This window comes from Podarcis gaigeae (assembly GCF_964106915.1).
Source record: "Podarcis gaigeae genome assembly, chromosome: 5".
NCBI classification, from domain to species: Eukaryota; Metazoa; Chordata; class Lepidosauria; order Squamata; family Lacertidae; genus Podarcis; species Podarcis gaigeae.
The window spans coordinates 32610241-32634495 of record NC_139681.1 but is presented as its reverse complement, the minus strand read 5'-3'; the positions used below and the strand labels follow the sequence as shown (position 1 = coordinate 32634495).

At 44.3% G+C, this 24255-nt stretch overlaps 1 protein-coding gene across 4 annotated transcripts in view; it reads left to right on the top strand.

Annotated features, from left to right (window-relative positions):
* Positions 1-24255, top strand: part of PALD1 (phosphatase domain containing paladin 1) — a 109303-nt gene that overhangs the window by 10275 nt on the left and 74773 nt on the right. The window contains exon 1 of one of the 4 annotated variants that reach the window (XM_083740688.1): positions 24-686. The exons of 2 other annotated variants lie outside the window; for them this stretch is intronic. Coding sequence is in view for 1 of the 2 variants with exons in the window: in XM_083740687.1 (XP_083596813.1) it covers positions 1706-1716 (11 nt within the window). In the remaining variant the exon portion in view is untranslated. Of the gene's footprint in view, positions 1-23; positions 687-1549; positions 1717-24255 lie in introns of those variants that run through there. One more of the 4 variants, XM_083740687.1, reaches the window with a different exon arrangement.

Below are 24255 nucleotides of genomic sequence, written 5' to 3'. Positions count from 1 at the left end.
GCTACATCTAGAAAAGCATCCCTGTCAGGGGAGATGGTGGTGTTTCTCAAAGGTGCAGAAGAAGCCCGTCTAGCGGTTCGATTCCTGAGCCGAGAAATCTGCGCTTTCCTCATCTTCTGTACGAAACCTTGTCCTGTCTTGGCAGTCTCTATGGCCTGTGGTCTCCAAGTGCCTTGTGGCTTTGGTTGCCAGGAATCCCAAGCTTTTCATTGGCAGAGAAGCCCACTGAGCTGGCCCTCTTTTTATATAAAGCCCACCCCCCACACCCTCCAGCGCACAGACAGCCGAGGCTGTTCTGCTCAGAGTGTGCTGATTCTGCCGGCCCCTGTTTTCATTGGCAAACGGGATAGGATTTTTGATCTCTCGAAAACAAAAGTGCTACAGTCTCTCGGCTTCGGCTGAGAAGACTCTGCTGCAGCAATTGTTTTGCCCCCCCCCCCACCCCCAGAGATGGTTTTAACTGCTTAGCCACCAAAGTAGCAGCGGCGACAGCAGCAGCAAAGCCTTTGATGGAACGTCCTGAGAATTTGCAGAGAGAAAGGAGGGAAGAAGCTCCCTTTTAAATCGCTCCCGAGAAAGTTGGGCGGCATCGTTTGAATCGCCGAAGTTTATGTATTTATTTATTGTTGTTCTTCAGTGCACCAGGAAAAGGATACTGGATGCGCTCCCTTGATTCCTCAAGTCAGGTACCTTCGGAATTTTCTCCTCTCTGCTGTTCTCTTTTATGGTTCGAAACCCTTTCCTCCCACACTCTGGGATGGAAAAAGGGTCAGTTCTTCCATGGATGTAGAAATCTTTGATACCTGTTTTGCTTGCCTCGTTTAAACAGGTCCCTCTTCATCTCAGCTCCTCACTTACTGATTTCTGTGGCTACTTAGTAGGTTTGTTTGTTTATATATCTATAAAAGCAAATCAGAAATGTCAGGTGCTTAGCCCTTGGATTTTCTATTTTAATTCTCAGGTTTGTGGAAGGTGCCTTACATTCTTGGGTGTTGCATGTTGTCTTGATGTTGTTGAAATGCAATTTGCTTTGAGCATTGAGCACATTGGAAACATACAAAATTTGCTACCTTTCTGCACCAATGTGCCTTTTTTTTAAGCTATATGAAACAAAAGTAATCTTTCACAAACTGGAGATTGACTTTTAAAAAAGAAAGAAAGCAAGCAGATCAATACATATCGTTTATATACAGCTTTAGGTTGTTCAATGTATTAGCTAGACTTTTAAAAAAGGAAGAAAGCAAGCAGATCAATACGTAATGTTTATATACAGCTTTAGGTTGTTCAGTGTATTACCTAGATAAAAACCCTGATATATGACCAACAGGAAGTTATGAATGTTGGGCTTATCTGTGGAATGGAAAATTATTCTCTCTGTAATCAAGGAGGGACTACCCCCCCCTTTTCTGTTATTGTTTTTAAAGTTAGGATTCTGAGAATTCTAATTTGGAACTTGTGGACAATAAAAAATGTCATTGAGACCCTAGGTGCGCAGTATGTGGTGCGTCCTCGCTATCTCTGTTTTTCTTTTCTTTTTTCTTAAGGACTAGCATGCTGATCTGGAAGTGAATGCTGCTGACAGTGGAATGCGTTTCCAAGTGCGCTTAGAATTAAAGCCATAGTTTTATTTCTTCTTGTGCCAGATTTGGAAAACTCCCATGCAGCAAGTTTCTTTGGCAGTCTCCCAAGTCTATTTGTGCCTCCCATGGCTTGTTTGTAAGCCTAACGGTTTTCAAGACAGTATACTATAGCAAATGGGGGTGGGGAACCCATTGTTTCCCTGGCAGAGGCTAAAGGCACTTTGTGGTGGAAAGGGGAAGGAAAGGCCTTGTGTGATGTTATGCTGAATGGTTTATTTGTTTTTTAAATGCTTGATTGTTCATACTTGCATCTGTGCATCAAATACATATCTTCCTTATTTTACATAAGTCAGTTATATCAAAATGAAAACCCAACAAAAGAATATAAGTCCTCCTGCAATATATTTAGTAAATAAGTTTGACTTCCTGTCCTTTCCCAATTTTTCCACTCTAATAAACCTATTGCCTCATGAAACAATAATTCTGTTTTCTCCCTTTTATATGCCGAATGTTTTAAGGGATGGACTTAGGGCCAGGTCCTTTTCAGTGATGGCTCCAACCTGGTGGAATGCTCTGTCCCATGAGACTAGGGCCCTACGGGCCTATAAGACAGAGCTATTCCACCTGGCCTTTAATTTGAATTCAGCCTGATCTTTTATTTTCCCTTTCTCCCCCCCTCCCCTTTTATGAAGATTACTCGCTCTGGGACCCCACAGCTAATTCTCCCCTGGCCTCCTCGCTGGCCCACGTAGGACTAATTCAGCCAGCTAGCCCTGGTGACTATCTAATGTTTATTGGATGGATTTCCCCCAAATTGATTTTTGAACTTTGAATGTTATTGCCATTCATGCTTTTATGCTGTATTTTATGCTGCTTCTATGTTGTATTACAATTAAGTGTTTTAAATTTGTTGTTAGCTGCCCTGAGCCCGGTTTTCTGAACTGGGAAGGGTGGAGTATAAATAAATAAAATATTATTATTAGGCTGCAATCGTGTATCCCAGGAGTAAGCCCCCATTGAACTCAATGGAACTTATATCTGAATATGTTGTTATAGGATTGTGCTGTTAGTTAGCTCGGAGGGCATCAGAACATTTTGCACAGCCATGTGCAGCCCATGAGCCTGTTTGAAACCTTCAGAATGAGGGTATGGGAAGGTTTGAAATGGGTTTGTGTCCTGGGAGTGGCTTCATTGGTCTGCTGTAGCAAAAGCAACCTTATAGCTGCAGCTGGTTTACTGTATTATATACAAATCATATCCACACCATGGCTTCCCCCAAGGAATCCTGGGAACTGCAGTTTATGAAGAGTGCTGGGGATTGTAGTTCTCTGAGGGGGTAAACCACAGATCCCAGGATTCTTTGGGGGAAGCGACGTGCTTCACATGTGTGGTACGGATGTGACCCCAAGGTTTTTGTGGGCTAGAAACTTGCCCCATCTTCATCAAAGATGTTTGAAGCAGTTTTCTTTCTACTCTCTCTTGTATTGCTCAAACCATTGGCTTACCTTTTGTATGGGAGGGGGAAAAACCATGTGTGTAGGACAATGGACCTACCCCAGCAAACACTTGATGCATGTGATATAGTAGGATAGTGGTTTTCATCTTTTTCAAGTCCACGTCTTTCTTGACAAGCTACATTCTTTCTGCGGCTTCCTTGTGGAAGCCACTTACACTGGGATGCGGGTGTCACTGTGGTCTAAACCACTGAGCCTCCTGGACTTGCCAATCAGAAGGTTGGTGGTTCAAATCCCTGCAATGGAGTGAGCTCTGGTTGCTCTGTCCCAGTTCCTGCCAACCTAGCAGTTTGAAAGCACACCAGTGCAAGTAGATAAATAGGTACCACTATGGCTTCCATCACAGTGTTCTGTTGCACCAGAAGCGGTTTAGTCATGTTGGCCACATGACCCGGAAAACTGTCTGTGGACAAATGCCGCCTCCCTCAGCCTGAAAGCGAGATGAGCGCCGCAACCCTCTTATCACCTCTGATCTGGTAGAAAAAAGGATGAGGTAACTGGAGAACCGAAGTTTCCTGAACGACGTCTACGGGCCTGCTGTTTTCTTTTGTTTGTGTTTGGCATGTACGAGGTCTAATTTTTGAAAAGAGGAGTTTGGGCTTTTATGGCGCTCCCTCTGCCTCATCTGCAAGCCCTACCACACCCTAGATGTGTGAGGTGGGAATGCAGCCTGCATCTTCAGAAGCCCTTAGGTTGGTTCATGCATGCCTCGGCTAGTCTTGACGTTAGTAAATAGGTATCAGGACTGAGGTCTGGCTCAAATTAAGCCCTGGATGTTGAGTAGAACTCTAAAATTACACTTCTGCAGGCACTGAGACGTTTCTATTATGGAGGGTGTGCTGCCAGCTGTCTGACGGGATCAGCCTTTGTGTTCCTAACCCGGCTCCAAACCATGCCTTGTCACAGAACTATTGTTAAGAGGCTGCTATAAGGAGCTATAAGGCAGTCTGCCTGTCTGCCTCTGGATGTCTTTCTGTCTTGTTTTCAGTAATTTGGTGGAGTAGTGAAGCAATCTTAAGCTCGTATGTGCCGGAAAAGTAATTGGCCTTTTTAAAAATTAAGATTGTTATCTAAATCTAGGACATGTGCTAAAAAGAACTTAGATATTCTTGCTGAAGGAGTGGGGAGGAGTGGGATCATATCTTGCTGGCCTTTTTGTAGTGTCCTGTGAAAGATCACTTTCACACAAAATGTGTGAGGCAGTATGAAATATGCTCCTGTTGCTGAGACAATGAGGTTGACAATCCCTCCCTTGCTGTATTGCAGAGAGGATGGCCAGGTAAACTGCCACAGTGTTTTCTCTGTTTCCTTGGCAGTGGGTGTGGGAATGTTCAGGGAGGCAGGAGAGGATATATTGTTTAATGATATCCTATCTATCTTGTGTTAGCAAGTTCTGTGTCTTAGCAGAGTTTAAACATTCCCCTTTAAACGCACAGCGGTTTGCTTATTGCAGGTTCGTCTGAACCTCTCTATATAAGATTCCTGGTAAGATCCCTTATTGTCCCTCTTTAAAAGAATAGACAATCTTATTAAAGTCTATATAAAAGTAATTTACTCACATTCATTCAGTTCACAGTTGGATCCCTGAAGGCAGACTTAGGGTACAAAAGTATATATACATGTGGAACTAACCTATAAGAGATTCAGGTAGGTAGCCGTGTTGGTCTGACACAGTCAAAATAAATAAATAAAAAATAAAAAATTGTCTAGTAGCACCTTAGAGACCAACTAAGCTTGTTCTTGGTATAAGCTTCTGTGTGCATGCAGTGACATGTTCTGCTAACATGTAGAAAAACGAAACGGAGAAGAAGGAGCAAAAGAAGAACATGTGCTCCCCTACCCAGATTAGGCCACGCCCAAATCTAGTCACACGCAGAGGAAGTTTGTCCCAGCTCAGGAGGAAACAGTTATGTTTTCTCCTGGTTGGTACAAAGCATCCCATAGCATGTCCATTCTAGGAATGTTGTACTTGACTGCTAGGTGTTTCATATCCCACTGTGGGTGGGTGGAGGGCACTCCCTTGTGTGCAGGGCAGGGGTAGCCCTGTTTGTTATCAGTATTACCCCACATGGCCAAATATGATACCAAGCATGACTTCATCTTGCTATCTGCCTGATCCTGGATTGGGTGGGATTACTCAAGGAGCCTAGGACTTGCCGATCATATGGTCGGCGGTTCGAATCCCCGCAGTGGGGTGAGCTCCCACTGTTCGGTCCCAGCTCCTGCCCACCTAGCAGTTCGAAAGCACTCTTAAGTGCAAGTAGATAAATAGGTACCGCTTTATAGCGGGAAGGTAAATGGCGTTTCCGTGTGCTGCGCTGGTGCTGGCTCGCCAGCTGCAGCTTCGTCACGCTGGCCACGTGACCCAGAAGTGTCTTCGGACGGCACCAGCTCACGGCCTCTAGAGCGAGATGAGCACGCAACCCTAGAGTCGGACACGACTGGCCCGTACGGGCAGGGGTACCTTTACCTTTACCTTTACTCAAGGAGGTATATAGAATGGCAGCAAAGTTGAGAAATGTATACTGCAAAGTATACAGCTGGGCAAAGAGAGGATGGGGGGGGCATCATTTGCCCCCTCCAAAATCACAACTTTCTTTTTGTCCTGAGAATGTTCAAACATTCAGCCACAGCCCTAATTCACTGTACAGTGGTACCTCGGGTTAAGAATGTAATTCATTCTGGAGGTCCGTTCTTAACCTGAAACTGTTCTTAACCTGAGGTACCACTTTAGCTAATGGGGCCTCCCGCTGCCGCTGTGCAATTTCTGTTCTCATCCTGAAGCAAAGTTCTTAACCCGAGGTACTATTTCTGGGTTAGCGGAGTCTGTAACCTGAAGTGTCTGTAACCCGAGGTACCACTGTACAGAAATTAACACAAAGTGGGACTGTCAAATCCACTTATTTACTTTTGCTGTCATTTTGAAAACTGCTGTTACTGAAACAAGCAGACTGAGGATTGTGGCATAGGTTGCATTTTTTAAAAATTCAGACTTTGTTTACATACAAATGTATTTCTAAGCTGCATAACATTTTAAACATTTGTAAAACGAAAACACTAAAACAATGTAATAAAAGCTGAGAGGAAAAACAGAAGTCCAGAGGTAGTGGTACAGGGTCCAGTCTTCTGGATCAGAGAAAGCCTTTATGCATATGCCTTTACAAGACTCCTAAAGCAAACAATTGATGGTGTTTCTCTTTTATATACAAATATGATCTCCAGTTTATTTACAAATATGATCTCAATGGATGTTTGACTTTGGAAACCATGATGTTTCCAATCTATTATGTAACGTTAAAAAAGTGTTTGTAATTCATGATTTTGAATCGGGTATGCACCCCAAATGCTATTTAACCAGGAAAAGTAAATATTGGGAGGAATCAACTTGGTTCTCTGTTTTGCTAGTTTCCCCTCTGCTTTGGCAGAGACTGTGGCAATGGGGATGGATCAGCTAAGATAATCTCTGCTCTTCTGTTTGTTCTCCTGTTGATTCAAGCAACCTCGCCTCCCAGAATCGCAGAATAGGTACAACCCAATGAAAACATGTAAAATCATGCTAGTTACATAAATTCCCGACCTTATGCATATGTGCCCCATTGCATTCAACGAAATCTTACCTGCATATAAGACAGCACAGTGCAGGATTGCAACCTCCCTCAAGATTCCTTGGAATTAGTGGAGCTTATTTCTGAGTAGACATGTATGGGATTGCATGCTCAACTTAAGGAGATTGACATTTTTATGGCATTCAGTGTCGCAAAATGTGGAATTGTCTGCTAGGATAGATAGTTTAAAATAATAATAATAATAATAATAATAATAATAATAATAATAATAAAAGGCAGATGATGGAGGATTGGCTGCTATTAGCCTTGATAGCTAAATAGAAGCCTCCATCATCATAGGCAGACCCTGCTTGTCATCTTCCCAAAAGCAATTGGATAGCAATTGTTGGAAATGCCATTTCATTGTTTTCTATACCAAACGGATCACTGCGCTTTGCAAGGGAGGGCCTCCTTCCTGCCAGTAATACCCATTAGGATATCTCTTCTGTGCAAGGTAGGAATTGTGTATTTTCTGTGGTAGCACCTAAACATCTCTGTTGTCTTTTTGAGATGAGCATAAACAGTTGTGGACTGTAAAGTGGGACGTCTGCTAAAACCTTTGTTTGCACTGGGCAGGGTGGTGTGCAAGGTTAAAGAGCCCTTGTGCTTTGGCAGCTCCCAGAGAGATGCATAATGAGACGTGGTGTTTGGGAAGCTCACAAGGACTTCAGTTGTTGTCTTCTGCAGTTATATGCTGCTGGCCAGCTCGTATTTTCCATTGCAAGTCTTGGCCTTCTTCCACCTCACTCACCTTCTTTCATGCTCATAGCTCCTAGAAACCTTATTGACATTTATATTCTAACTTTCCTCCAAGAACTTCAAGGGGGTACACACACATGGTTCTCTGTATCTCCATTTTGTCCTCAAAAGGCTGAGAGACTTTGGGCAAATGGCCCAAAGTCACACAGCCAGCTTTGTGGCAGAATGGGGATTTGAACTCTTGACCTCTTGGGTCCTAACCTGACACTTTAACCACTATACCACATTGGCTGTCCTGATGGGAGTTGCAGTCCAACAACTTTTTGAGGACCACAGATTCCCCATCTCTCCTGTAAAGGCTGTTAATCTGACAAAAATACAGTTGTGCCTTGGTTGACGAATGCCTTAGCAGTTGAACATTTTGACTCCTGAAAGCTGTAAACCCAGAAGTGAGTGTTCTGGTTTGTAAATGTTCTTTCGGAAACCAAACATCCGGCGGGTTTCCTGCGGCCGATTGGAAGCCGCGCCTTTTGGAAGTCGAAGGGACTTCCGGAACGGCTTCCTTTCGGCTTCCAAGGTACGGCTGTAAATCCAAAGTTAGGTATTGGAATAAAAAAACTGTAGTGAAAGGGGCATAGATCACCTCGTCTTCTGTTTTAAGGCCAGACCATCAACACATCCCCTCCTGCCTGTGACACACCTAGATTGAGGTTGCAGTGTACCATATTTGGAGAGCAACTGTACCCCTACGGCTGCTGGAGGAACGATTGGCTGTAGGTGACAGAAAAGCTGTGTGTCACAGGGAAAGGCAGAAGCCCCCTCCCTTTCTCTCTTTGCACCTCCAAATACAGTGGAACTGAAATAGAACTGGTCAGGCTTCCCACCCCCAAATTTCTCTCCATGCTGCTCCCTTTCCAGTTACTAGCAGGTAGATGGTTCCGAAGTAAGTTTTATTTGGGTGGTTGCTAGGCTGCATGTGTATAATCTGGCCATGGGTAAGAACAACTTCTATGAGTTGACGAGAGCCTTCCGATAATAAGCATATTGCCTTTCTGGGCTAACCTCAGATTGTACTGCAGCAGCTCCAAGCAAAACTGGAGAGCGCCAGGGTCTGCTGCCCTAAAACAGGGAGGGAGATTTTTGCTGAACTGCTTTGTGATGTTCATCTGGTCCCCATTAACTGGTCTAGTGCTACTAGTCACATAGGATAAAACACAACCAGAGGTGGATCAGGGGCTTAATTCTATTTTGTAAAGTATTGTATTCATGTATTTAGAATGGCCGTGTACTGCATTTAATAACTTGCCCCATCGTCATAGACGATCAAGAATCCCATACAGGGGAATGAGCAGGCTGGTGGAGGCAATGGTTTTTGTTTTGCTTTTAAGAGCGCCCCCCCCCCCCCAATTACAGACTGTGCTCTCAGGTGTCTTAATTCTTTCAGTGTGGAAATATTATGAGTGTCTTGTAAACATGGTCGTTGCTGTTTTCAGGATTCTCTAAATTGGCAGGAGGAATGGTGGTTTTTGCTACGAATAGAACAAAATCATAGTCTTGAGTTTCCAAATATACATCCTTTTGTATGCTGTGTGCTTTTCCCCAGGCCAAAGCTTACACATGAGTGTTTCTTGTTATCTTAAGTGCTATGTAGCATTTGGGTTTAGCCTGGGTGTTTCCTCTTATACTGGGTCGAAAACCTCATACTGATCCTTAGGTTCTTTCCCTTCTCTTGGCTTCTGTACGAAGAGATTTCTGGTCACCACGAAGAGCAGCTCTTTGCAGCTATAGATAACCACTTCATTCTTCTTCTTTTATGCAGAGGCATCAATAGATGTGGTGCCTGTAGAATCAACATGAGCAAAAACACACCAAACCCAGTTTTGTGGTTTCACACACACCCTCTCTTTCTTGACCCAAAGTACATAACAAGATTGTGGGGTGATAAGATGCATGCCATCTATAGCTCTTTAGAGGAGCAGTGAGATACGAAAGAAATGGCAACCCGCTATTTATTGTGTTATGACACCATAATTAGGGGCCTCTCCAAATTTTCCTTGTATTTGTGCATTCATGATGATTTGTTCATGTGATAGTATCGGGTAGATTATACATGATCCTGCTTTCAAAATTGTTTGCTTTTGCAAAAGCTTTGGGAGCAGACACTCTGCTTCATTTCTAACCAGTGCATGCCCTGTGGCTTCCTGCTGAAATCCCGTAATTTTTCATACTGCAAATGTCCCCAGGTTGTTTTTTTTGTCTCGCTTTTGTTGCACAAGGGTGCTCCTCCAGACCTCAATAATGTGAGAACACTGGGGGGGGGGGGAGCATAGCAGAACAAATAATGAAATGAAATGATGTGAGGATAATACAGTATGAAACTACCACAAATTATTGCAGTTGCATCAGTGGCATGCTGCAGAATTTACCTTAAAAAACCCACCTATCTAAAGGGGCCCAAGTCAATTTTTAACGTGTATTTCTCTGCTATTAAAAGAATACTTATGGTCCAAAAACTCTAGTGGTTGTCTCCACCATGGGGAAAAAAATATCCATTTTTAAATTTATCCCAGAATATTCAAGCTGTTCACAACTACCCACTACTCTGTTCCCTTACAATTCAATTTTTGCTGTTAATTGCATGGCTTCAGATGCTTCTCAGATAAAACTGAATTCTGGGCTATAGGATCCCTATTGCAACCCCTGAAATTGGCCCCAAGCAAGTTTTAGGAATAGACCATTAGTTCCTTTTAAAAATGTGGGCAATAGCCTGCTTCAGAACAATATTTTAATAGATGCTTGGAGAAGCTACTGGAAATTGAGGCTTTAAAACTCCATTTGGCTTAAATACTCATGTTTCACTGTGCATAACAGTAATAAATTTGGGGGAAAGAAATTTAATCTCCCTCTTCATGTAAACACACTGAGGTTCTAATAAGCCATCTAGATTCCTTGGTTTTTGGCAAGCAGCTTCTTCCTTTGCATATATTTGATGAAAATTATATCTGTTATGTCTAGGTTTCCACCATTTCTCCTTACACTGAAAACAGATGTTGTTAATAATATTTCCTCAGCAGTGCATGCCTCTGTTAAGTTAGTTCACAATTCCAATTATCATTGTGCGATATCCCTTCTATCTTCTTGAAGCAATAGCTGCTTCAGTTAAGTTGCCCAGTACAGTTATACTGGTAGATATAGTTTAGTTTAGAGTAATTTAGAAGCACAGAATTTGTAGAGTCGGAAGGGATAACAAATTTGGCCGTCCAGCTGTTTTGGGACTACAATTCCCATCATCCTTGACCACTGGTCCTGTTAGCTGGGGATGATGGGAGTTATAGTCCAAAAACAGCTGGAGGGCCAAGTTTGGCCACCACTGGCACTATGAGGATAATTTAGTCCAACCCCCTGCAATGCAGGTATCACTTGCCCAACTTGGGGCTTGAACCCACGACCTTGACACTAAGAGTCTCATGCTGTACCAGCCAAGCTATACCAGCCACAAGAACACTTGGCAGCAGTGGGATTCAAACCCACACCTCCAGAGACTTGCCCCGTAAGATAGTCTCTCTTCCCATTGACATATTATTATAGTATGAAATAACTGCATGCACCCTATTGTCATTTTAAACGTGAAAAAATAACTCCCAAGTTCTACCCTAATGTTTCTCTTCAAGGCAACTAGAACAGCATGGGTTTTTTTTTTAATTTCAGCCCAGCAATTGCAGAGCCTTGCTTGACAGCCTCCACTGCAAGATTTTATTTGGTGAATTCAGCCCTGTATATAGGCTGGAGGGTGTTCAGGGATATAAATTGTTAAGTTGTGGGTGAACATGTCAGACAACACAGCAATTCTTCAAACAGCTCTTGTTTATTCACAGGCCAGAACAGAACTGAAGGGTTCAGCTAGCCTGCTTATATAGAGGTCCACTAGAATGCAACAGTAACCATTTTCTGTAACTATCCAATCACTGAATGTCACTTTCAATCCCTTATTTGTATATGTGGACTGAGTGAAAACTATCTACAGTATCCCCCTGTAGGGTGAGAACTTCAGTACTTAACATATATATTGGTCTAATGAGTAACAACTAAACAAACCTCTACTATCTTGCAGCTGTGCAAAATTTCCTTTGCTGTGCAGTCAAGGTAATTCTCAATTAATTTATGGTTCAGTGAAATTTCTAAGGTTTAACGTATGACCTACTGGGCTGCGAGCCTATGTACGAGGAGGATACTTAATGTGTTACTGCTTTACCAAAGACAAAGGATTATTGTAAGGCATTTCAGTCTCATTAATGCCTGATTTGCTGTTGTCAAAAGCACTCAGCTCATCTACCAGGCAGACTCAGCTTCTGTGCTGCACAGTCTGAAAGCCCCTTAGTGCCCAGTTTAAGAGGTCTTGGCTGCTGTTGACTAGTTTCTTCTTCACTTATTCTATTCTCCGTTTGCAAGATTGGATTATGGTGCATCTGCTATATGTAAGAGTTTTATGACTTAAGTGTAGTGCTGTAGGATGGAGCAGGGCCTCTGTGTGGGAGACCCTGCTTTGTCACAGAGCACCTTGTGTGCAAAACAGCCCGTGCTCAGATGTGAGCTCTAGGGAGACTTGAGGAATTTGGTCTTTGCAAATTGCTTTGCAAAAAGACCTGATCTGCTCTTCTCAGACTATAACGCACGGGTCGGAACATAGCTGTCGGGACCATGTTCTAAAGTGTAGCTAGGCAATGAAGCAGCTGTTACAGTATTGGAAAGCTCTGAAGCGCATAGCCCACTATTTGAAAGGGACTTTGCACTACAGGCTGAGGTTCTCCAGTCAGAAGACTGGTGGTCTTGAAATCTTTGCAGATGCTCGTTTTGGAAGTGACACCACGGATGGTACAAGCACTTCTGGAGTATGCTACGTGTACAATGGTTGTCTGTTTGACTGGCTGTGCAAGAAGCATGACAGTAAGCCTAAGTTCCTGTGAAGCAGAACTCAATGCTCTGTCATTTTCACTCATGGATTGTGAATAGTTGATGCAACTGTTTCAGGACATCAGAGTTTCTGTGAAATGTCCTATACAAGTGTATCAAGACGATAGATCCTGTTTGGCTTTGTTGAACTCAGAGTTGCAAGCAAAGAACTAAGTACTTGCAGATTAAGCTACATCGTGCAAGAGAGTGTATTCAAAAAGGACTCATTCAGGTGTCCTACATGCCAGGAAATGAAATTCCTGCTGATCTGTTGTCTAAGGTTGTTAACAGAGAACAACTTAAGGTTTATGTACAGAGGTTGCAATTGGGTTGAACCACAGGTACTAAAGGTTACATGGAAAGGGGGAGAATGTTAGGATATTTCCTAACAGCAGCATGCTTATTTTCTATTTCTCCAGCTGTGGCAACATAGCTTTTGTTAGTTGACTCTACAAGTACGCCTTTAAATGCGTATGTTGACAGAAAGTGCACATGTAAATATTTTGAGATGATTTAAAAAACAGACAGGCCCACAGATTAACGTGGGAATGAAATGGAGCAACTCTGCCCCGCAGTGCCAAGGACTGCCGATATCCACACGGCAATGTTGCTCCTCCCAGAGTGTTAACTGTGCTGCAAAAGAGGTATAAAGAATTAAAACTGCTAGGCCTTTTCTTTTCTTTTTTGGATAGCCTGTTTGTCAGTGAGATGATGACAGCTTTTGCCTGCTTTGTATAGGTCCTCATGGCTGCAGCCTTCAGCACAGTCGCTCTAGGTTACAGTCCCACTGAAACCAGCAACACACTTTGAAAATTAATGGTTTGAAGACTCTTAATAAGCCCTGCAAGGGAACTCTGAGTTTGAATTGTCTCTATGCTGGAGCCCTGGTCGCAGGGCTTGTTGATGTGCCACAGAGCGACAGGGCCACAAATGTTCTAGGAGCAGGGTGAGATCAGACGAAGAGGTGTTGCCGATTATAAAAAAGGCCTCTCCTGCTGCACAGGAAGTGTCTCTTGGCACAGATTGAGCTTAATTAAACAGCCCGCAAAAGCTGCTGCCTTGGCTTGAGTGGAGAAAACAGGAACCTTTTCCTCCCCTCCTAGAACTGCGTGCCTAATGTTCTTTCCGGCAATTATAAGGGGGCAGGCTGCTTTTGCTTCCAGTCCCTTTCTTCCTTTTCCCAAGAGGTTTTGGTTTCAGTTGGTTTGCAAAGGAACCCCTTGTGCTGAAAGAAACCTGGCGAAATTTGCCCCCCCTGTGCAAAAAGTGGGCCACTTTTTGCAATTCATCTCTCCTTCTGTCACTGTTGACCCTTTGGCTTTTTGATTGACCTGTTTTGAAGCCTTGAAGAAGCAAGGTGCTGTAAACCACGGCGCAATTAGGAGATACTGTGTAATTCATTGGGACAGCCTTACTGTTTTGTTTGTTGAAAATATTCATTACTTGTTTTTCTTCAGTACAGATGCTAGGGGTGGGATGCAGAATACGTATTAAATAACAATATGTATTAAATAAAGTACAGTCAAACCTCCCTTTGGTTACGTAAACTTTGGGATGCGTGTGCGGCAAACCCGGAAGCATTTTACTGGGTTTCTCAGTGTGTGCATGCGCAGAAGTGGTCCTCAGGTTGCAGAAAACTCGGGATCTGACCGGACCTCCGAAACAACAGATCCCATCTGCAACTGGAGGCACCACTGTATATAATCAAATAAATACAGCAGCTGAAAGCAATAGTGCAGCTTAAATAATACAGTTGCTCCTTGGATCCCAAATGCCTTGCAAGTTGAATGTTTCGGCTCCTGAACGGCGCAAACCCGGAAGTGAGTGTTCCGGTTTGTGGATGTTCTTTGGAACCTGGACGTTAGATGGGGCTTCCACGGCTTCCGATTGGCTGCAGGAGCTTCCTGCAGCCAATCACAAGCTGCCCCTTGGTTTCTGAACGTTTTTTAAATCGAACGGACTTCCGGAACGGATTCTGTTCAACTTCCGAGGTATCACTGTAATCAGCTTTAAATGCCTGGGCAAATAAAACAGGTTGTGCCCAATAAAGATGTCCTGTTTTCACAAGGACTTCTGCTTGTACAACAGAAATTCCCCTCCTCTTCCATTTGTGTGTCTCCCAAATATAATATTTTTTGGTGGTGCATTTTGTTGAATAAAACCCAGGGTCTTTTAAATAAAGTATCATCCTCACCACCACCACCACCATCATCATCGTTGTTGTTGTTGTTGTTGTAACAATAGCGGAAAATATCTAAAAAATAAAACAGAATTTTCTACAAGAATACAGGATCATCTTAGACTTAGAACACATAAGACAAACTGGCACATAAAATTGCACCTACCTGCCATAAAACTTAAAAAAGAAAAGAAAAGCTGACATCTGAAACCGAACAGAAGATGACTGGCTGTTACTCATTGCTGAAATATATTATACCATATATGGTCATGGGGGGGGGGGCTGCGGAGCAGGACTACCTCTGTTTATATATTCAGCGAAGCTATGCCTAGTTGTCTCAGAAACAGCGCTGCTTGTGTTATTTCTGACTGCTTTAACCAAACTGGGTTAGCTTCTCAGCTAAAGCTGCCTGCCATTTATTCCTCATGCACGGAAAAAGAGGTAGACTTTAAGGCTGGAGGAAAGAGGCTTGCAAGTGCATGGCAGGTAACAAATCTAGGCTGGATCTAGACACATCAAAGAGGCGTTTCTGTTGAACGCGTTGCATACTTTGTATGAAAAATTGGGTAAGCAAAAACCAAACTCTACAGTGCCATCTGGTGTCACAGTGTTAGAATGCATAAACTGTGCCTGTAAAGCGTTTTTTCTTTGCCAGTGTAGCTGAGTCCCTGGTGGAGACTTGCAAATTGATTGGGGCTGAATAAGGTTTCCAGTGCACCTTGCTCTCCTCCATAACAAGCAAAAGCAAACTAACTTACATAAAACTTAGTGGGACCCTCACCCCACCCACTTGCAGCCCATTTCTGTGCATGCTTACTCTGAAGTAAGTCCCATTGTGGTCCATGGGCTTTATTCCTCACCTTTCTTTTATCCAAAGGAGGCCTTAAAATGGGGGAGGGGAAAAAGAATTTTGGGAGGGGCACACATCCCTTCCATCAGAATGAATGTGCATAAAATGCTATTTTCAGGCAGAGCAGTGCTTTAAAATGTTGTAGCATCCATGTCATACTTTTTGCAAATTTCTTAGATTCAGCAAGATTTACTTAGATTGAGTAGGATATGAGTTATCCTGAATCCCTCATTTTACCTAGTCAACTATGATACATGTCACCAGATCCTATGCATGTTCACTCAGATCCAAATCCAATGAGTGCACTTATTCACAGCTGAGTGTGCATAGGATTTCTGTTTTAAAGTGGTTGTATGCTGATGAAGAGTTCAACGTTTTAAAGTTTAACTGATTTTTTTTGTTCTGTTTTTTGCTACTTAATTGCATTATGTAGCCTCCTCCCTCCTAAACCTGGTTCACACACCAGATTTATTAAGCCATAACTAAGTGTTAGGTTTCTGGGCAGGGTTCACACATAACTGTGGTTTGATTGCTACCAGCAAACATGAACTGAAGCCACAGTTGATTGTTGGCTAAATAATCTTTGTTTCAGCTATGGCTTGGTGCTATGTGTAAACCATTTGGATCCCTTCCAGTCAGGATTTAGGCCTCATCATGGGACTGAAACTGCCTTGGTCGCACTGGTTGATGATCTCCGGTGGGCTAGGGACAAAGGTGAGAGCTGTTTCCTAGTTCTGCTGGATCTCTCAGCGGCGTTTGATACCATCGACCATAACATCCAAGACGGTCGTCTTGAGGGGCTGGGAGCTGGGGGCACTGTCATACAGTGGTTCCGCTCCTTCCTCCTGGGCCGTGTTCAGAAAGTGGTGGTGGGGGATGAGTGTTCAGACCCCTGGGCTCTCACTTGTGGGATGCCTCAGGGTTCTGTCCTCTCCCCCATGCTTTTCAACATTTACATGCAGCCACTGGGAGAGATCATCAGGAGGTTTGGGCTGGGTGTTCATCAGTATGCGGATGATACCCAGCTCTACCTCTCCTTTAAATCAGAACCAGTGAAGGCGGTGAAGGTCCTGTGTGAGTGTCTGGAAGCGGTTGGAGGATGGATGGCGGCTAACAGATTGAGGTTGAATCCTGACAAGACAGAAGTACTGTTTTGGGGGGACAGGAGGCGGGCAGGTGTGGAGGATTCCCTGGTTCTGAATGGGGTAACTGTGCCCCTGAAGGACCAGGTGCGCAGCCTGGGAGTCATTTTGGACTCACAGCTGTCCATGGAGGCACAGGTCAAATCTGTATCCAGGGCAGCTGTTTACCAGCTCCATCTGGTACGTAGGCTGAGACCCTATCTGCCTGCAGATTGTCTTGTCAGAGTGGTACATGCTCTGGTTATCTCCCGCTTGGACTACTGCAATGCACTCTACGTGGGGCTACCTTTGAAGGTGACCCGGAAACTACAACTAATCCAGAATGCGGCAGCTAGACTGGTGACTGGGAGCGGCCGTCGAGACCATATAACACCGGTCTTGAAAGACCTACATTGGCTCCCAGTACGTTTCCGAGCACAATTCAAAGTGCTGACCTTTAAAGCCCTAAACGGCCTCGGTCCAGTATATCTGAAGGAGCGTCTCCTCCCCCATCGTTCTGCCCGGACACTGAGGTCCAGCTCCGAGGGCCTTCTGGCGGTTCCCTCACTGCGAGAGGCCAAGTTACAGGGAACCAGGCAGAGGTAGTGACATCCCATCAGATGTCAAAGCGATAAACATCTACCTGACATTCAGAAGACATCTGAAGGCAGCCCTGTTCAGGGAAGTTTTTAATATGTGACATTTTAGTGTCACCCAGCACCCTTCCTTAACCATTGTGTGTTCGGCCACCCCATGCCAAATGCTCACTAAACTACAAAACCATGGGGCAAGAGCTGCTAGGTAAAGGTAAAGGTAAAGGTACCCCTGCCCGTACGGGCCAGTCTTGACAGACTCTGGGGTTGTGCGCCCATCTCACTCAAGAGGCCAGGGGCCAGCGCTGTCCGGAGACACTTCCGGGTCACGTGGCCAGCGTGACATCGCTGCTCTGGCGAGCCAGAGCCGCACACGGAAACGCCGTTTACCTTCCCACTGGTAAGCGGTCCCTATTTATCTACTTGCACCCGGAGGTGCTTTCGAACTGCTAGGTTGGCAGGCGCTGGGACCAAGCAGCAGGAGCGCACCCCGCCGCAGGGATTCGAACCGCCGACCTTTCGATCGGCAAGTCCTAGGCGCTGAGGCTTTAACCCACAGCGCCACCTGCGTCCCTAAAGAGCTGCTAGAGAACAAGACAAATGTTGGACAAACAGGGTCTGTTTGATTATCTGTAGAACAACTCATAGTTAACTCATGGCTTACGAAACAACCATGGCTTAGCATTATATGTAAACCAGACCCATGAGTTCGCTTTGTTTCTGCACTATGACACTGATATCTGTATACAGTTTCTGAGCTTCAATAAACTTGATTGTTTTGAACCATGTTTTCCCCTAAATTTTCCCAAAGGCCAAAACTAAGACATTTGAATACCTTCGGGTGTGGTTCAATTCTCCACAAAGTTTGAGGTTTTTTTTTTCTTTTTATAAAAAAGCGACAACCCTAGAGAGCCTATTTACTTTCTTCTTCCCACTCCCTCCCTGGCTTCAAAATTCCCAGAAATTTCCCATTTCTGCTCAGTGCTGTCCACCTCTGCAAGTAAAACTTAATCCTTTTAAAATGCCCTTTGCCTCTCCATCCCTTCGTTCTGTCTGAATTTCATCAACAAGCCTTATCCAGTACTGTTTGCTGCTTTTAAAGTCACTCAAAACAAGGAGTGCAAGCTGGTGGCTGCAATTACAGAGATAAGGTCCCATCAAAACCATCTCTGTTGGAAAGAGGACGCACCATTGACTTTAAAAATGCTGTTAACTTTTTGACAGAGGACTTGAAAAGAAATGCATGGGATGTGCCGGATGTTCACTGGGAAATGCCAGAGGACAACCTGCTCAATGAAGTCATTTCCTTCCTTGTTCTCCAGAGCGCTAGCTGCTGCTTTCTTCCACAATAACATTTCCATTTTTACTGCCTGCTGCTGTTGTCCCATTTTCCTCCCATGGTTCAGGTCATCGGCAGATGTGATTCTGAATTTGCACGCTGAGCTTTGAAACGGAAATATCTTTGTCTTCCTTGAATGATCTCTCTTTCCTGTCAAATGAGGCCCTTTCAGAACAGACTGTGTCAGCAAAGGTGCAGTTCTTTTTTAAAACAAGTTCTTTTTTAAAAAAGGAAGCATCAATACTAAGCCTTAGAGATAAAACTAGAACGCTACTTTTGCTAAGGGTTAGCAATGGTCTAAGGGACGTGGGTGGCGCTGTGGGTTAAACCACAGAGCCTAGGACTTGCCAATAAGAAGGTTGGCGGTTCGAATCCCCGCGACGGGGTGAGCTCCCTTTGTTTGGTCCCTGCTCCTGCCAACCTAGCAGTTCGAAAGGACGTCAAAGAGCAAGTAGATAAATAGGTACCGCTCTGGCGGGAAGGTAAACGGTGTTTCCATGTGCTGCTGTGGTTCGCCAGAAGTGGCTTAGTCATGCTGGCCACATGACCCGGAAGCTGTACGCCGGCTCCCTCGGCCAATAAAGCAAGATGAGTGCCACAACCCACGCCTGGACCTAATGTGCCCTCTATTCCTGGAGGTAGGCTTTTATTAATCTTCTTGGCTCTGGTTTCCAAAGGTTATGACATAGACTTTTTCAGCATCCTCTTCCTTTCTGGGGAAGGAGGAAATGGGGAGATGTCATGCAAAACTAGTTGCTTGAGATCCCTTTATCCCCAACTCCCATCCTCCTGCTGTACTCACAGGGGCAGAAGAGAATCATGGACCAGCGTGATGCATGGTTATTCACCAATAGCCCATATCTTACTGATGGCCAAGGTTAATTCTCCTGGTAGGCATCCCCTCTGACAAAGAGGTGGCTCTGAATGTGTTGCGCTCTGTCCCTGTTCGGGTGAATGTACGCCTGACTGCCAGGTAGGGATAGGGCAGCAATTCTGTTCAGTTGACATTTAAAGGCAAACCTACCTGATGTGCACTTTCCAAACTATACACGAAATGATACAGAGTCTTTCTTCAAAATCAACACTTCTCTGAGTTTTGCAATGCAGTTCTCTAGCCAAATATTGTGTACCAAAATGCAAATACTAGAGTAAAGTGTGCATTAAAATGCATATATATATATTAGTGAAAATAGCTTTAAAACATATTAGGGAAAGCTGTGCATATTAGCTAACATTACGTAAAGGTAAAGGGACCCCTGACCATTAGGTCCAGTCATGACCGACTCTGGGGTTGCGGCGCTCATCTCGCTTTATTGGCCGATGGAGCCAGCGTACAGTTTCTGGGTTATGTGGCCAGCATGACTAAGCCGCTTCTGGAGAACCAGAGCAGCGCACGGAAACGCCGTTTACCTTCCCGCCAGAGCGGTACCTATTTATCTACTTGCACTTTGATGTACTTTCGAACTGCTAGGTTGGCAGGAGCAGGGACCGAGCAACGGGAGCTCAGCCCGTCACGGGGATTCGAACATTACATACAGACATGTATATGTGAAGAAAATCACTGATGCATTTTCATGTGGACTCTTTTTAAAAATGCAATCTGACGTGGAGAACTGAACTTAATATTGGAAAAAGGAGAAACTGAAATCAACAGATGCACCCACCCCTCCTTCTAATCTACATGATCAGGAGGTTCAGCTCTTTCTGGACTATATACTATTTTAGCCTTCAGATGTTGTTTTGTGTGCTTACTGTTTGTTTACATGACGGAGTCATACCTTAGCCTTCAGTAAATTCCCAGCAGGGCTTATGAAACTTAAAACCAATGTTATTTTAAAAGGAACAAAAACAAACAAAGAAATGATGCCTGGCTAAATATTGAAAACGAGTGCGGGTGCAACATTTACACATTTCCTACCTGCAGGCTGAAATAGAGCTTCATTGCAACAATTTAGCTGATCATGTGGCTCAACTTGCTTTGCAAGTCTGCAACACTCTTGGGCTGTTTGTACGCATTATGGTTTTCTGTGGTTCCAGGGTGCTTCCTCAACTGGCTTTTGAATCCATGTACACACTGCATTACCCACAATGCAGGGCTGCCCTGCCGTTCCTTGAGAAATAGTGCTGTTCGATGCGTTCCTTCTCTCAAACCACCTTCAACCCAAATTGAAAGCTTAAGCCACATTTACTTCGTAGTTGAGCTGAGATGTACAGAGCTGTCTGAGACCAGCTGTTGCCTATGCGCAGATGACAGCTTCATGAACAAGAGCTAAGGGGGTTTTAAGTGTGCGGAAACCAAGCAGCTATGGGAACTTGCTGTGTTTTAAGCTGCTAACGTGCATCTAGCCTTAAGTTCTGTTATTGAGCAGTAGTCTATTTAACAAGAAAGTAGAGGTTAAAAAACTGTGATTTGCTGAGACCACTATGGTTCTGAGGCTGATGGAAGTATTTGACCAAGTCCAACACTCCAGCCACCAATATTTCACTGGCTTTCAAAATCGGCCATGAGTCTGTAGAAATCCACTTGTGTTGTGAGTATCTTATCTGCTTAGGCATGCTTGAAGACATTTAAGTGCCAGTATTTGGGATGCAATGGGATGAGGGGTGGGTGGAAAAATAAGAATTTTCATGGCGCTGCTGTCTAGCTCACTGGCCTTTCAAGGTTTTTAATTTATCACAGTTATACAGTGGTCCATGGGGTCATGAAGAGTTGGACTGAACAACTAAACAACAACCTCATTGCGAGAAGTGAGGTTACCGGGAACCAGACAGAGGGCTTTCTCGGTAGTGGCGCCCACCCTGTGGAACACCCTCCCTTCAGATGTGAAGGAAATAAGCAGCTATCCTATCTCTAAAAGACATCTGAAGGCAGCCCTGTTCAGGGAAGTTTTTAATATTTAATGTTGTACTGTTTTTAACACTTGATTGGGAGCCGCCCAGAGTGGCTGGGGAAACTCAGCCAGATGGGCGGGGTATAAATAATAAATTTATTATTATTATTATTATTATTATTATTATTATTATTATTATTACCTTCCTTTTCAAACAGAATGTGTTCTGTTCGATTCCCGGAACTGTTCAAAAACCAAAGCGTGGCTTCTGATTGGCTGCAGGAGCGTCCTGCAGCCAATTGGAAGCCACAGAAGCCATGCCAGAAGTCCAGCTTCTGAAAATCGTTCAAAAACTGGAACACTCACTTCCGGGTTTCGATCGTTTGAGAGCTGAGGCGTTCGGCTTCCAAGGTACGACTGTATACCCCTTTTTCCTCCAAGGAGTTCAAGGTTGTTTGACATGGTTTCTCCCTTCCCCATTTTACCCCTGCAACAAACCTGTGAGATAGGTTAGGCTGAGAGACAGTGACTGGCCCAAGGTCACCGTGTGAACGTCGTGGGGATTTGAACCCTGGTCTCCCAGACCATAGTCCAACACTCTAACCATTGTGCCACACTGGCTGTGACTTGGACAGAGGCTTTTGGGGTTAAAGATGGGTGCCTGCATGTTTGGGCATTTGAGGGCGTGAGTCCAGACTTTCCCCCTCCCTTTTTCTTTGCATCGATTCTCTCAGCTTAGAAAGAAAGAAAGAAAGAAAGAAAGAAAGAAAGAAAGAAAGAAAGAAAGAAAGGTGAAGAGATACATCCATTGAACGAGCCCAGTCCTGGACAGATGTATCCTGCAGCTGTGGGCCTCTTTTCTCCTCCCCGATAGACACACTGTCTATATTTAGTTCCATTGTTATGCTTGTCTCTCTGATTCCTTGCCAAGCTCGCTGCTTTGGTGGAATGTAAATTCAAGATGTGTGAATAATTGTGATGCTGGACAACCCAGGGAGAAGAACGAGGCGCCCATGCGAGGGGCTGGTGCAGGATTTTGATATTTCTATGGTAGTTAACTCTGCAAAGCAATTTTTTGAACAAAATGTGGAGTAGCCCCTAATAAGCAAAGGGCTTTTAGATATACTAAAAAACCAAACAAAAAACCAGACTAGGGCTGAGCGATATCTGGTTTTCAACATCGTGATATGTCAGCAGCTAAATATCAGGATATTCCGATATATCACAGTGTCTGAAATTGGAGATCAGGCGTGCGGGTGAGGGAAGGAGCAGTCAAGGAGATCTGGCAGGTGGTGTGTGTGTGTGCAGATCAGGTTTGGGAATGAGGGAAGGAGCAGTCACAGAGATCGTGTGGCTTGCGGGGATGGGGATGGGGCAGCCAGCAGTGGCGACCAGCGAAGATGCACATCCACTGTGGCTGCTGCTGCTTTCTTGCTGACTGAGAAAAGTTGATCTGCCTCAGTGCCAGAGGGAGGTTTTTCCACGGTGCCTTGAAGTGAGGGCAATCAGTTGCCTTGTTCTCCCTCAATGTGAGAGGAAGGCAGCACCTCATAATCGGCTGCCCTAGTCTCCCTCAGCAAGTGGGAAGGCAGCTCAGATCAGCAGCGTTATCGGCTGAAATCATGGCGCGATATCAACGGTTCCTTGAAATCGACTGCCCTACTCTCCCTCGGGCAAGGAGTTGCGTATTGCTGCGTATTGCTGGGTCAAAATTGTTATCGCGGTGCGATTTCAAAACCGATTTTGGCCAACATATCGAATATTCGCATGGTGCAAAAACAGACCATAAAATTTGTGGTATTACCATACAAAAATGACAAAAAATGTAGTTGGGAGGCACGGATGGGGCCGCGGCCCCCTGGGTGCCTTCTGGGGTCCCCGGACCCCTAATTGGGGACCACTGCTCAAAAGAAACACTTGCCTGACAGAACCAGTGTCTTCGGCACTGGGTCGTTGCAGTATTTTTTAATCACATCTCTTTAATTTGGAGCCACGAGAGCTCAAAGAAAAGATGTATGCTGTAAATTCCAATGAACCTGGAAAGCTATCTTCCTTGGGGTACATATGAGCTACCTGCATGTTACTAACTTCTGAGTGACCTATTGTAAAGAGAGAGACAAGTTCCTGCAGCAGTCTTGCCACCTGATCTGATGGTGATTGGAGTTAGCTTGGATTTGGTGTCCTTTGTGGATTTTGAAAGCGGGTTTTCATGTTTAATGCCATTGAGGGGGCAGACAAATGTGTATGCTTTCTAGTGAATAAAATGAAAAGCAAACGCTGACTCAGCAGTTGAGGCTGCAGCTGCTTTGCAATCTGAGAGCCCTTTCCTTGAGATGTTTGGCGCAGAGAGGAAGCAGACTTAATCCATTAAAAAAACCACTTGGAAGACTATAGTCCTTTTAAAAAAAAAGTGTATTTTTTTATTTGGGGAGAAAAAGGCAGATGGTTATTTCTTTGGATGGTTGTTTGGCCATTCTGGAAAGAAACTCTGTGTTTGTTCACTCAGTTGTGAAGCCCCTATTCTCTTTCCCCTTTGTTTCAACTCCTTTCATTCCCCTTTGCCTCTGTCCCCCTCCTTTTTTTTTAATTTGCTGCCCCCAACATTCTTCTGGAAGAGCTGAAGGTTTGGTCTTCTGCCAGACTCTGTTGGTTTTGTGGGGTGCTGCTTTCTGTGGAAACGAGGTACAAGACATGCAGGCATTTCAAGCATTAGAAAGAAAAGCGTGCAGGATGATTTTCGCTGCGCAACAACTTTCCAGAGAATTGCACCAGTCACAAAATTGCATCGGATTGTATGACCATAGGTTCTCTCTGCATTTGATCAGGAATCCTGCACAGTCCCTGGGAATGCACAGTCCCTGATATTTCTTTCTGTAAAAAATTGAGCAAGTTTCTACCCTTTAAGAGAGAGGCTTTAGATTCAGTTTTCTACAATACATAAGATTAATTTCACTACATAGATTTCTGACTTTGCTTGGCCAACTTTGAAATAAC